The 14,693-nt window shown below is 36.2% G+C and overlaps 1 protein-coding gene across 1 annotated transcript in view; it reads right to left on the bottom strand.

The window, feature by feature from the left end:
- Positions 1 to 598: 598 nt before the first annotated feature.
- The window catches only part of LOC128016030 (ephrin type-A receptor 6-like), a 129,433-nt gene continuing 115,338 nt past the window's right edge, over positions 599 to 14,693 (bottom strand). Inside the window, exons 6-17 of the mRNA XM_052600349.1 lie at positions 10,127 to 10,251; positions 9,488 to 9,650; positions 8,977 to 9,085; positions 8,001 to 8,071; positions 7,735 to 7,860; positions 7,105 to 7,290; positions 6,173 to 6,234; positions 5,129 to 5,338; positions 4,554 to 4,703; positions 3,676 to 3,869; positions 3,345 to 3,494; positions 599 to 2,296 (exon numbers count right to left, since the gene is read on the bottom strand). Of these exons, the coding sequence (XP_052456309.1) occupies positions 2,182 to 2,296; positions 3,345 to 3,494; positions 3,676 to 3,869; positions 4,554 to 4,703; positions 5,129 to 5,338; positions 6,173 to 6,234; positions 7,105 to 7,290; positions 7,735 to 7,860; positions 8,001 to 8,071; positions 8,977 to 9,085; positions 9,488 to 9,650; positions 10,127 to 10,251 (1,661 nt within the window). The 3' untranslated portion in view covers positions 599 to 2,181. The remainder of the gene's footprint in view (positions 2,297 to 3,344; positions 3,495 to 3,675; positions 3,870 to 4,553; positions 4,704 to 5,128; positions 5,339 to 6,172; positions 6,235 to 7,104; positions 7,291 to 7,734; positions 7,861 to 8,000; positions 8,072 to 8,976; positions 9,086 to 9,487; positions 9,651 to 10,126; positions 10,252 to 14,693) is intronic.

The raw sequence follows: 14,693 nt of genomic DNA, 5'->3' as shown, positions 1-14,693 counted from the left end.
CAAAAAATCAAAATGTACTGAAATATAATTGATGAGTTCAAAGAAACAAACTCTAATAATTTTTCTGGCAAACCATTAAAATTAGAAGTTGGCTATTAATTACAATTTTTAATCAAATTGATAACATTATTTGATGATTAATCAAATCAATCTTGATTCTTTTTTTTATAGACGTGTATGTTTTTGCTTGTAATCGGCGCTGGATCTCTGCGTATTTCTCTACTGATTCAGATTAAATGACTCTGAGTAGAGAAAAAGCAACAGTTTAAAGTTAAAAAATATCTTGATGGATTACAGACATGCAACTTGATAACTTGATTATTGTGTTTTGTTTTTTTATCAGCTGTTAGGACTGTTCTGACGGCACCCATTCTCTGCAGAGGATCCATTTGTGAGCAAATGTTCTCCAAGTTCTCTAAATCTGTTCCCACGAATAAAAAAACGAATCTACGTCATGTGGCCTAAGGGTGAGTTCATTTTCAGCAAATTATATTTTTTTGGGGTGAACTATTCCTTTAAGACCCACATATGATCTAACTACTGTTACAACTTACTTGGCTGTTAATCTACTCTTAACTAGTTGCATTGATTTAAGCCCAAGGCTTTTTATTTTACCAATGGAGTGATTTGGAAGTATTTCGACCACATAACTTTGCTGTAGCTTCTTCATGATTTTGTGCTGTAATAATTTAGAAAGCAAAATTGCAGTCCATATAATAATTTTGTTTTGTTTTGTTTTTTGATTGTGATGCAATAAAACACAGAAATATCTGTTATCATTTATTTTTACAAACATTCAACCTTTATCACCTTTATCTCTCTTTACTCTTTATAAATAATAAAAAATAATGTACAATTAGTTTACTATGCACAATACATAATGACCTGATTACCCAGAGTTTTCCCTTGCCCAGCTTGAAGTACGCACTCGCTTCTCTTGCACTTTTGATGCTTGCACATTGCAACTTGAAGTTTGTCAAGTGGTCTCAATGTCCCAGATATATGTTCAGGTACAAAGAGCCAATCGAAGGATGGGGGCCTGTATCAGCTAATGAACATGGTACTGGTATTGTGCATTTGTATGTCTGGTGGAAGTGAAAGAGATTGAAAATATGTATGTTGCCATTAAAGTTATGCGTGTATGTAGGCCTGCTGTGTTGGGAAAAATACTTGCCAACATGCAGAGTGCTATACTGTCATGTTCTCTATATGAGAACATTACCTCAGGGATTTTCCAGTGACTATATGTCAATAGTTTCATAGTCGCAAGGCAAACTGATTAAACATCAGAGGTGTCTACAGAATCTGTACACCAAAGTAGACTGAACAAATGTGTGCAGTTCTAAAATCTTGGTCTGAGTGTATTTGTTTAGGTTTGTTCAATTTGACTGTGGTGCACAGGAGTAAAAAAACGGCTTACAGTCTTCTGAAAAAGGTCAGACTTTTACCACTTTGCTGACAGCCTGAGGAAGTCAATGGTTTTGTGTGGTGTTTTTTTCTTCAAAAGAGCAAGATAAAGCTCTCCACGTCCTACCTTGGCTCTTTTCTTGGTTTTCTAAAGACTGGACATATTGCTTAGAAAAAGAACTAAACAAAATGCAACCAAAAAGAAACAAAGTCACACATACATATAAATATCAGGATAAATATCAGATGTAATAAACAATGTATAATAGTCATTTAAAGCTGAAGACATTCAACAGATCCATAGTCTCTTACTGTAGAGGCTCGATGAATAAACCAGGAAAATCTCTTAAGACACATTATTTAATACATTAAAATAGCAAATACGCTATTCAAAGTTCTCAGGTTTGGAGTCCAGTCAATCACAGAACTTGCAGGATGATTGACAGATGACATCTTCAGAACAACAGAAAGGTGTCATTGTTCCGTTGTTTACTGTGGTTCCTTCGGGTAAATGGTCCAATTATCCTGTCACACACAGTTCATCAAGACAAACAATTCACGGCGTTTCTTCATGGTCTTTGCGACTGCTTTCCTATGTATGGGTTTCAACTGGATGTCTTCACTGGATTTTGATAGAAACAGAGGCCGTGGAGCACTTCTAATTGACAGACAGTCAGTCCGGAACTGAAGGGTGTGTGCGTGTGTTTTGGGGGGTCTAGCGATGCTGGGAAAAGCATTTGTTTATATAGTATGTGTATGTGTATATGTGGATTTTCATACATGGAAGCCACTCTGTTGAACGTGGAGGAACTGCAGTCCTAGTGCTTGTATGCTGCTCACTATCCTCCTCTGGTGGCCAATCAGTGATACTCCGATTCTTCTCACATCACTGTTGAGAAAACAACAGGATGAGACTTTAGAAACTGAGGCTATGAATTGACAAGGTCATGAGTACAATGCGAATATGAATAGAATTACAGGAAAACAGTAAATGACTGCGAAAAAACAAAAAACAACAGGGTAATAATTATATTTTTTTTATGTGTTTATTTTTTTACGTGGCTAAAGATGAACTAGGGTGAAAGGCGTATTTGATGTTATTCTCTAACCACTAGATGATAGAGTATTTGAAATATTTCTGAAAGCCTGTTTCCACCACTGAATAAAAAAATAAAAACAAGGGAAAAAAAACTACAGTTTATGACTTTTTATAGCACTATTCTGACTTTTTGCATGGAGAATTGTGTGATATAAACTTGCAAATCTCAGAATTGTGTAATTTTAACTCACAATTGCACGAAAAAAGTAAGAATTGTGAGGAAAAAAAAGTCTGAATGGCCTTTTATACAAAGGCCAGAAGCACAATAACTGACATAATAAATACCTAGCTGAATTTTCCATTTGTTGACATGACAGGGTTAGATTCAGATGGTCAGTATAGTTTATTAGGTTGGTTATACACCTTAGGCATTACCACCAAATAAGCTATAATAACATATCATATTTATCTTTTATTATTCCAAGTCTGGGGTAAAAGGCCCCCAATTCATTTATATGAGTTTTAAACAAAACACATTTTTTATGATTTGTTTTCCTACAAAACGTGTTCCTTTATCTATGTCCAATAATAATAAAAACATTTTTCTTTTTACAATCATACACCATGGTAGTAGTGAACAGCACTTTTTTTTTGCTTGAATTAAGGTATGCCGTTTTCTCAGTTCAAATGTAAAATTTGTTTGCTTTGCTAGATGACAATAATAGCAAATTAGCATATATCGGAAGAGTCTTTTAAAGCAAGCCAACTAAACTGAACTAAACCCACTAAAGAGAGTGATCATGATCATTTTTGCATGCAAAACAACACATAGTACTTAAATGGAGTGTAAAAAAAAGCAGTGAGCAGAACTTCCTGCAGTAGTCTTGACTCAACTCACTCAATACTCATGGTGGATATGGAATCCAGGGTTGTGTACCCTGCTGCTATGAAGTTGTTCTTGTATTGACTCATTTTGAGCGAATCCAACCAGTCACCGATAGATATGAAGAGAGGGTAGTCTGGCATATCCTCAGGGGTTACTGGGAAGCTGTTTAAGAACACATTACAGTTTGGCACATGTTTCTCACAAGGCAAAAGACAACAGTTCAGTATAATAAGAGTTATCTTCAACAATTTCAGTTTCAACACTGACACTCAATTTGATTCTAGTAAGCAATTAAGTAAACAATAAAAATGTTGATTTTAAAATGTTGTTGTGATCATTCTACCTATTTACATCTTCCACCAGTGTGAGCAGGCTGCTGGGATTGCGGATCAGCTTATCCAGGAAGCTGACAACATCATTAAACTGTGGTCGGCGACTGCGTTCCTTCTGCCAGCAGAGAAGCATGAGCTGGTGCAACGCCACGGGGCAGCCCATGGGTGCAGGGAGCCTGTAGCCCTCCTCAATAGACAGAATTACCTGCAGGAAGACACACAGAACTCTATTAAGATTCAAATTCTACAAGACCATTGTACTTTGCAAATGCAATTTAAGGATGCCATCAGTGGTATAAAACACTTCAGCCATTGCTAAAGAAACACTTCAGACAATTAAAAACGGCAGACAATTAATTAATTAGAGGACAGTAAATAATAAACTAAAGGAATAACAAGGACACTTTTAGAACAAGGAGTTCCAGGTTATAATTTAACAGAATATGTTCTTGAATTTGAAGTAGAAGTTGATTTTCACATTGGAATTAAAGGTGCAATTCATGGAAGCTTGCTTCTGCCATGGGAATAAAGAAAATACATAATTTACATTTATATTGAATTTGATACTGTATTTTATCAACTTTTATGAGACGTAAACTCTTTCATTCTTTCTTTCTTTCTTTGCTGAAATTATATATATATATATATATATATATATATATATATATATATATATATATATATACACACACACTCACAATGTCATATTTGTAATATTGCATCTGTATTTTATTTTTTTATTTTAAAAATATATTTATTAAATGCATGTTGTTTACAATATATATTTAGACTAACAATCTGAAATACATTTTGGCCAGAGAAAAATAAAAATGCCTTATGAGACTATTGTTCATAATTTAGTAGAATTAGAATAGACCAAGTGACTCACATCTTGGTTGGACATCTCCCAGTAGGGCCGCTCTCCATATGACATCACCTCCCACATGACGATACCGTAGCTCCAAGCATCACTGGCTGAGGAAAACTTTCTGTAGGCAATAGCCTCTGGAGCTGTCCAGCGGATGGGGATTTTACCCCCCTGACGAAACAAAATCTTTTTTTTTTATTATTATTATAATTATAATAATAAGAAGCATCACTTTGTGTTTCCTAGGCAATCAAAGCTTGTTATGGAATGATGAGTCATAATTGAGCTTTTCTTGAAATGTAAATGTATAAAATTACACACTCCGACCCTTGTATCAAAAAGTTTGATGTATTCAGACAAATTTATCTTCTTATTATAAATCTAATTACTCAACCACTCCTCTGAGTAAGCCTTTATCTCGTGTTATACTGCTTAGATAAACTCAATCCCATTCAATAACGCACAACGAGCAGAGTAGTGCTAAACTCCAGAGATTCAGGATCAGCTTTGGCTGTCTAAGGAGCACAGATTTTTATGAACTCTGAACAGCCCTGAATTTAAATGAACCGATATTGAAGTGGGTGTATGTGGCTTACTGTGGTGGTGTAAGCTGCCTCCGGGTCGTCCTCCAGCACCCTGGACAGACCGAAGTCCGACACCTTACACACCAGGTTGTCATCCACTAGAATATTTCGGGCTGCCAGATCCCGGTGGACATAGCCGATGTCGGACAGGTACATCATACCTGAGGCAATGCCACGCAGCATACCAACCAGCTGGATCACGGTGAAGTGTCCGTCATGCTTCTACAAAAGAAGAGGAGGAGAGGCGAGAAGAAGATGGGAAAGAAGAGATGGAGAGGTTTATCACAATGAACAATAAAATAAAATAAAAACACCTTTAAACCAGACCAGAGAGCATCAACCAAAAAAAAAAAAAAAAAAAAAATCATTAAAGCTTATGATTATGTAGTAGCTGATGAACACTTTACAGTAGGTGCTATAGAGTATTTTTTATCACCTTTTATCCTTCAGTAGTTCATTTTAAATCAGATCATGACTGTATGCGTAACAAAGAATTAATGATTGAATGAATGAATAAACAAATTAATCAAATAATTTGTGGTTCCTTTTTTGATGTACAGTTGTTTTTATGGTTGTTGAAGGCATTATTGTGCTGAAACGTGGATGAAACAACATAGTTCAATATTTTCACCTTTTTCCTACACTACTATTCAACACTACACTACATTGTTACTGAATCTACAACATACAGAAACCAATGGACTCCGGTTCCTGAACAAATGACTTGCATTAGTCTGTTTCTTTTAGTAAATCTAAAACAGAACAGTTTTCAGTAAACAAATGAGTTTGAGTCCAATGACAACAATAAAACTAAGAAATAGCTTTTTTAAAATTCTTTTTGGTGTTATTTCTTGCATTGCCGAAATGGACCCCGGCCTCCTGATTAATAACCACCAGACAGTTTTATACTGTCAGACCGCAGGACGTCAACTTTCCAAAAAGCATTTCATATCAACAATCGATCTGCTGGCAAATAACAAAATGCTCTTTCTAGACAGATGCTGTTTATGAGGAATGCCAGGTGTGCTGTGCCAAAATCATGATGCATTCTTGTACCCTCAGAAAAGAGTCCAAGGAGCCATTCTCCATGTATTCCACCACTATCATCACAGGCCGACCTACAAAGAGGAAAACAGGACACCTGTAAGTAAGTTATATAGAAAAAAACAGGGGGAAATGGGACAGACATTGCCATATTACTCATCTCTGGCTTTGCATATTTTTCTTTCTAGTGCATCTGTAATTTTATCTTAACTACGCCAAACAGCTTAATTAATCTGTAGTATCATGCATTGACTGGTAGAATATATGAAAAACCTAAGAATCCTAAGAATTTTTTTTTTGAGATTGAAGACAGTTTGATTTATAGCATCAAATCAGCGATTGTGGGTGTATCAAAATAGTCAGACAAACATATTTATTTCTTACAAAAAGAAGGCAGCTTTTGACTGATGAAGTTATTATGCAACAGTTTCATCCAAACAATTTGCATCCCCAATGAACATCTGTTTTATTTATGCATTTATTTATTTATTCTCTGCCCTGCTATTATAAGACAGAGTGATTTTGCTGAAGTTGCATTAAACTCATTACTGCAAGGTATTACACAACTAGTCAAAAGTTTGGGCTAAGAGTTTCTTTTTTAAAGAGCTTTTATTCAGCAAGGATGTATTTATACGTTACATTTATAATGTTACTACACACACACACACATACATATATATATATTTTTTTTTTAAATAAATTTTGTTCTTTTGATCTTTCTATTCATCAAATAATCCTGAAAAAAAATGCATCAATGTTTCCACAAAACAAGCAGCACGACTGTTTTCAACAATGATAATAATAAGAAAAGTCTCTTTAGCTGCAAATCAGCATATTGTAATGATATTTTACAATATTACCCCAGCCTTGCTGTGAAGAAGATACTTCTTTCAAATTAGCTGTATGAAACTTCAGAATGCAAAAGAAGGTAAAAAGTTTCTTACTCTTTGTAACCACACCCTGCAGTCTGATGATGTTAGGATTATCAAACTGTCCCATGATGCTCGCCTCTCGTAGGAAGTCCCGTCTCTGTCGTTCAGTGTATCCCCCCTTCAGAGTCTTGATAGCCACAGGAATTTCCTTCTTTCCCGGGATACGAAGCTGGCCACTGCACACCTCCCCAAACTCGCCTGCAGAACACATTTATCTTCTGTCATAGCATTTAGGGTTACTGATTGCACTTGTCACCACTAGGTGGCAGTCGAACTATATCGGAGACACAAGTTCACAAATCTTCCTTCTTATCTCACTGAAGATTAGATTCTAATCCAAGTCTTCTGAGAATAACAAAGTGATTTTTCATAGAGGCATTTAAGAGCTAAATTGTGAAAATGCTCTGAAATATATTTTAATTAGACACATAAAAAACCCAAAGCCTAGATGAAGAGACTAAAGTACAGAGAAAAAGATAAATGAGCAAATTGGAAGATTCTTTTTTTTTTTCTAACCAATTTTTAATTTTTTTTTTTACTCATGACACACTTTTCATTTTATATATTGCTGCATAAATAGCAGGAGTACATTATGGGCTGCTGAGTATCAGACTAAAGTGAGCTGTAAAAAAGAGCTCTGACCTGCTCCGATGACTCTTTCGATTTGGATACGAGATGGATCGATTTCCTTGGCAAACTCATGAACGGCCTGTGAGGGGTCCTCGTAAGTGTCCGGGTCAATGTAAGTCTTCGATCCTGGGAATGGTACTATAAAACATATAAAAGGTTGAAATCTTGATATATATATATATATATATATATATTTTTTTTTTTTTTTTTGAGCAAGTTTAAAATATAATTATACAATATGTGCGTATGTGAGTGAATGCGTAAATAAGGCCTCATACCATGTCCATTTTGATACTGTGTTCTTTTTTTGTCTTCTGACTTTATCTTAGATTTTATATACCACTGACACCTGTTCAAAAAAAAAAAAAATGTAATTGATCAATTGTTATGTTGATGTACTATACATATACAACAAATTTAGAGACATCAGCACTGTCCATGGTCCTGAAGCCAGCGTCCCTGTCCATGGTGCTGAATGGACCATTCATGATCGGCAACGAAAAAGCTTCTCCAGGGAGAACATCTCAAGAGTGTTCATTTGTGAATTAATTTCTTTTTGTCGATAAATGAAGACACTGATTCTGTCTGTCATCAATAGCTCTTGATTTATGTGAGAGCTGCTCACAACAGTCTCCCTGCATATCGGCACAAGCTGCTGAACACAGTGCCATCAGCTCCTGAAGCTGTGCTAGGATGTGATGGCACCGGGGCTGGCTGAGTGAGGTTTCACACAGTGCATTGCACATGCTGATATTACGAATCACAGGACTGTGTGGCATGTTTAAGCTTGCTGTCAGTCTCACAGCAGGCCATTTCATGGCAGCAGACACAGCCGCTGACAGGAGGCTGCAGCATTCCGACTAATTAGGCAGCGACATGGCCCAACCAATCAGAAAATAGGAAGGTGCTCCATGGCCAACAGGCCTATTAGGAGATGGCTGGATAAGCAAGGAGCTAAATTAAGGGTAAATGAGTGAATTAAAGTAAAGACATATTCATGACATCCACAGACAGACCGATAGACCCATAGATAGACCAACAGACAGACAGACAGACAGACAGACAGACAGACAGATAGATAGATAGATAGATAGATAGATAGATAGATAGATAGATAGATAGATAGATAGATAGATAGATAGATAGATAGATAGATAGATAGATAGAAAGATAGCAAATGCATATAAACACAACATCTGTTCATCTATCCTGGAGTGTATTTACCTGCCCCCTCATTATTTGCGCCCTCATTACCTGCCACTGATGAGAAGGAAGAGGGTGAGAATGATGAGGAGAGAAAAGCCCCCCACTGTTGCTGTAACAATCACCAACACCTGGCCCTGATCAGCTGCCTCCTCAGAGTCTGACAGAGTGAAAGAGTATGTGTGTGAGCAAGTGAATGTGAAAGAGAGAGAAAGAAAGAGAAAGAAACACAAAACAATGAAGTCACTTTTAAGTTCATGCTCGGTTGGTCAGTGGGGCTTCCATCAGACTTGAATTAGAAATAGACTTAATGCCAGGAGACAGGTTGGTATGTATTTGAATAAATACGGTGCACTTAGATCTGCACAAAAAGCAGAACTGGAATCACACAGCACTTGAGGTCATTCACAATAAACATAAAATGTTCTCTGCTAGCATTTGTTTAAAATTCTGCTCACGTAGCTGACATGGTCTGACCACCGTCTCCGAAAATTGGACATAACTACAGTGTTTTAGGCTAACAGGTATTGAAATTAGATATTTTTTTTAGAAAAATGCTTACTCTCATCTCCTGTGGCGAACTCAAACTTGGGGCTGTAACTGCTGTAGCCGGCGAGGGTACGGGTGCGCACATGGAACACGTAAAGCGTGGAGGGATTTAGCCCTGTCACTATCACGCTTGGAGACTTTGTACGTGTAGAGGAGTAGCTTAACTGTTCCTGTTCCTGAACATAAAGATAGAAAGAAAACAAGCTTTTTTAATTTAGCATACTGTTCATTATGTAACTGATGTTTTCAATGTTAAGACATCTTTACACAGCTGAGTTAAGCCTGATTCTGATTGTGTGAATGCCACATAAAAGTCTGAGTAAATAATGCCATTTACTGTCACCCACTTCAAAACACACACACACACACACACACACACACACACACACACACACACACACACACACACACACACACACACACACACACACACACACACACACAGCTGCAGATCAAGTTAAAAGGTAAGTTGTTTTAAATAAATATTAATATATCTATATCTATATATATTAATGTAGAAGTTACAATTGCTGTGTAAATGCACTTAAGTCACTTCTGAGCAGCAGTCAGTGTAAAGATACCTAATTGCGACTTTAGGACACTTTACTTTGCGGTGTAATTTTATCATCTGAGAAAGAAGCTGGTAAATCACCTTTTCATAATATTTTATCTCATAGTCCAGGATGGCAGCATGTGGTTGCTCAGTTTCCTGCCAGGAGAGGGCAATACTAGTTTGAGATGCCCAGTCTTTTCTCACCACGCCAACCAGAGATGGACCTGAAAGGCATAAATAATTAGTTAGTGTTGGTGGAAAGTTTTTTTCTGAAGTAACCGGGCTTTCCATATGCAATATTGGCTGGAGAGCCACAGTCCTGCAGAGTTTCACTCCAACCCTAATCAAACACATCTGAACATGTTAATCAATGTCTAAGGGTTACTAGACCGCTACAGACAGGTGAGTTTTTATCAAGGTTGGAGAAAAACACTGGTCACCCTTCGTCTACGCTTTTCTCCACAGGTCACTTTACTGCCATCTAGTGATGATAAACAGCACATACTAAGCCATTGTCCCAACACACCGGTTCTATAATGGGTCCTTTTACAATATGATACTTAAAAAAATAACTTTAAAATGCTTGGGTGTTTCACATAAAAGAACAATTCATCATGTCCTCTCTAATAATTCTTTCCTTTTCTAATAGTTTTTTTAAATCTTGTTTTATTCTTAATTCTCATCTCTTATTGCACGTAACTATCGCTAGTTGCACTTAAGGATATTTGTATGTTGTTCAGATTTTTTTAAATGCATTACATTTAAAAAAAATCTTAATTATTAAATCACATATAGATACAGTTACTTTATGCGGTTTTTCAGCTGTAAAAAGAAAACTTTGGACATCATAACGCATGTGCTGGCAAAATAAATTAACCTCTGATACTGTGCTTACATTTGAGTGAAAGTTTTTTTTTTTTTTTTTTTTTACCACACAATTGGTTTTAAAATCTTAAACATCTTTGTAATTAGCCAGCTCTGCTTATGCTTTTATAGTGTTCTCAATCATGGCTCAGTCAGGTGAAAGAATCCAAAAAAAACACCAGGCAAATTAAGGTTTTGCAATTTGTGAAAATTATAAGCCTCTGCGCCTAAGATGACGGTACATGTACATGCACATGCACACATAAACATGCTCAAACAATCATATATAGCACAATTTTTTTTATAATAATAATAATAATAATAAAAAATTTATGACTGCTTCTTTCTAATACTGTACACTTCAAGAAACCATTTCACCCCCCCCACACCCTTTCACCTCAGCGACTGACACAACCTCTACCACAGGTAGGTGGTGTCGATCTCTAACTGAATCATTGAGCAGATTAAAGTAGTGGGTGAATAGCAGTATCCTGACTGATTGAATTTCTCCCAGGTAAATATTCACTCTGGATATTAATCAATCTCTCCAAGTTAAAACAGATGGGAAAATATAAGGCATAGACATAGAATGGAAGGCTTTTAGGTATAGAAAGTTGCAGAGAGCAGCATTCAGTGATTCAGTGATGTGCAGTACTGGGCGGCACTGCCTGAGGTCCTCTGGGATATCAGCAAAAGTGATTTGGAGAGAAAATCTGAGAATAAGACATTATTTCGGCTAAGGCTACCACCTGGGACACAATCTCTTTCTCTGTCAGTCTTTCTCGGGAACCACAAGGGCTTTGTCTAAATGTGTGATGCTGTCTTCCTTCCATCTACTATGTCTCTGCAAATTTGCTGTGTGGAGATATACTGGAACGGTGTTTGATGAGACCCCCATGTTGTTTGTCTGACTTGACTCAGCACGGCGGGAGATGCTACGCATTGAATCTCTCTCATGAGAGGCAGCTCATCTTTTATTGAGAGAGGACGGCCCATACAGCTCGCGACATCTGACTAATTTAGACGTGCGTGAGGAGGAGACTCACAGGTTTGCACAGAAATATTGAAGAAAGTGAGTGCAAAGAACAGGCAGCACCTTAATAAATGATGAAGCCTTATCATGTTGCTATTTACAGAGGTAGAGATTGATTTCAGAATGAAACTTTACACAGGAACACAGAGGGCAAAAAAGTTTTCTGATTCTGTGACTGCCTGACCTTAGCTCGCGTTGTCAGCCAGTGAAATGACAGGAGACTGAACTTGGTTGGATAAACAAAAACATGATATTATGATTTAAAACAGACCCAGTGAAGAAGCGCAGAGAGTCTTAAATCTTTAATGACAAATTGTATAATCAGTCAGAAATGATTCTGAAGCACATGCACTTCCATTCAAAAATCTTGGGTCAGTAAGAATATTATTATTATTTTTTAATTATTTTATTTAATACTTTTATTCATTAAGGAAACTTTAAATTGATTAAAAGTGACAGCAAAGGCATTTATTAAAAAAAAAAAAAAAAAAAAATCCCTACTTTAAAATTAATGCTGTTCTTCTGAACATTCTTTTCATGAAAGATACCTGAAAAAAATGAATGTTTCAAAGATTTCTGAAGAATATTAACTATTTTGAACAATGTAATCAACATTATAATCAGAAATGTTTCTTGAGCAGCAAATCATGTGACACTGAAGACTAGACTAATGACTGCAGAAAATTTGCATCACAGGAATACATTATATATGATAATATCTATATATATATATATATATATATATATATATATATATATATATATATATATATATATATATATATATATATATAATTATTATCATCATTATTAGTTATCAAATAAATGCAGCCTTGAGAATAAGAGAATTTGCATGAAATATATCAATATAATTAAATGTATTGTATGCTCCAAAATGTATGTATTACTGTAATTTATGTACCGTAATGTATGCAGTTCAAAAAGACTAATTTGTTGCGGTACATTTTGTTTTTCAACATGACCACATTCAGTTTACGTAATTCAGCTTAACTTTGGGTTTATTTGTTACTTTTTATTGAAAACGAATAAATGAAACTAGAGGTTAATATCTGGGCAACTTTCAAGCTTACTGCTAGGCCATGATTCTGAAGTACTCAGAAAGCTATGATGACGTTTCTGACAAAAACATGAGCATTGCATTTGTTTCCTTCTTACACATTACACACAGAATTGTTAATCCGCCTGTGCAGTGTGCTGAAGCGCCATAACAAGCCTTAGATGGTAATTAGTCTAAAGCACCAACGATCTTGCGAGAAGAAACGGAATGGAGAAACTGCTAACACAAACACATCCAAACATATAAATTCAAAAAGAATTTGATGTACAGTCATTATGCAGAGCTGACCTGCATTTTTATTTTAATTAGCTGTCCTGCTCCGCTTAAGAGGATCTTCCATTGACTCCAACCAATAATTTTTTAAACAATTTTTACATTGCATTCTCTTGTAGAGAGTTTAGCAAAAATGACTCTCAGAGGAAATGTGGCACACTTTAATAAAACAGGCACAAAAAATGCACATGCTTGTGATCCCACATAGTGAACACGCTAAACAAGTTCTTGTTTTGGCTCTAGAGGAGGCATGCAAATGAAAACTGTTCTTGCATATAGATTTCTTGCATCTTAGATACGTGAGAGGAAGCGAAGGAAAAAGAGAGCTTCTTTAATGCACATTTTCCTTCTATTTCCCATTGCTTGACAGATTTCACTCCCCCCCGCCCCATCCTAGAATTATATACAAGATTAAAAAGAAAATGCTTCCCTATAGCTCTTATAATCTTCTCCTCTAAGTGTATCTCATCCTGTTACAATAAGTGAACACACTCTTCTGAGAGTGCTGAACCTGAGCTCACCACAGCTATGCATTAGAAATGTTTAGGTGGAGCTGTGGCATAGCGGTTAGCACAAATGAGAGATGTAGGTTTAATTCCAATCAATTAATTGAATCCAGCTTTTTTAAATATATATATATGGAATAAAAATGGAACAAATTAATCATGCACAATGATCCATGTATAAATTCCATAATAAGAAATTTTCTTAAAGCTTAAAGCAACCTATTACCTTAATGTGCACAGTCAGCGGACCACCTCACACAACCACTTTTACTGAGAGCATTTTGGGATTATATACACAGTGGAGAAAGCAGTTTCTCACTGGAGGAAGCAATGTCATGGAGAGACACATTAATGGATTGAGTCGAGTGGATTACATGTAGATTATTTTGATGTTTTTATCAGCTGTTTGGAGTTTCATTTTGACGGCACCCATTCACTGCAGAGGATCCATTGGTGAGCAAGTGATGCAATGAATTTCTCCAAATCTATTCTGATTAAGAAACAAACTTGTAGGGGGTGAGTATATTGTCGGGGGATTTTAATCAGGTTTTACAGAGTGAGACAAAATCTAAACATGTGAAACGTGTGCTTTGTGTTTTAAACAGATGTTTGATCTGTCTGGCAGTGAATGGGTTTTCCAGGTGCACTGAGAGATCCAACACATAGTTTAACAAGGCCATGTTTGATTTGTTCTCAGCAATGAAAACAACTCAAATTCAAATTCAGAGATGAATAATGAGAGACGATGGAGTATTTGTCTAAACACCCTCAAAAATCATCCACCGCCAGATACACATCTGAGTCTTTCAGAGGTTCACAAACAACAGCAATTAACTGGAGAATAAAGCAGCTGCAGTAAATATGCAGTCGATATGGCAGAACTTATGAAGAGCACAGACGGATACATGTAAT

Source organism: Carassius gibelio, chromosome A1, assembly GCF_023724105.1.
Source record: "Carassius gibelio isolate Cgi1373 ecotype wild population from Czech Republic chromosome A1, carGib1.2-hapl.c, whole genome shotgun sequence".
Classification (NCBI taxonomy): Eukaryota; Metazoa; Chordata; class Actinopteri; order Cypriniformes; family Cyprinidae; genus Carassius; species Carassius gibelio.
This window is presented reverse-complemented; position numbering and strand designations above follow the sequence as displayed.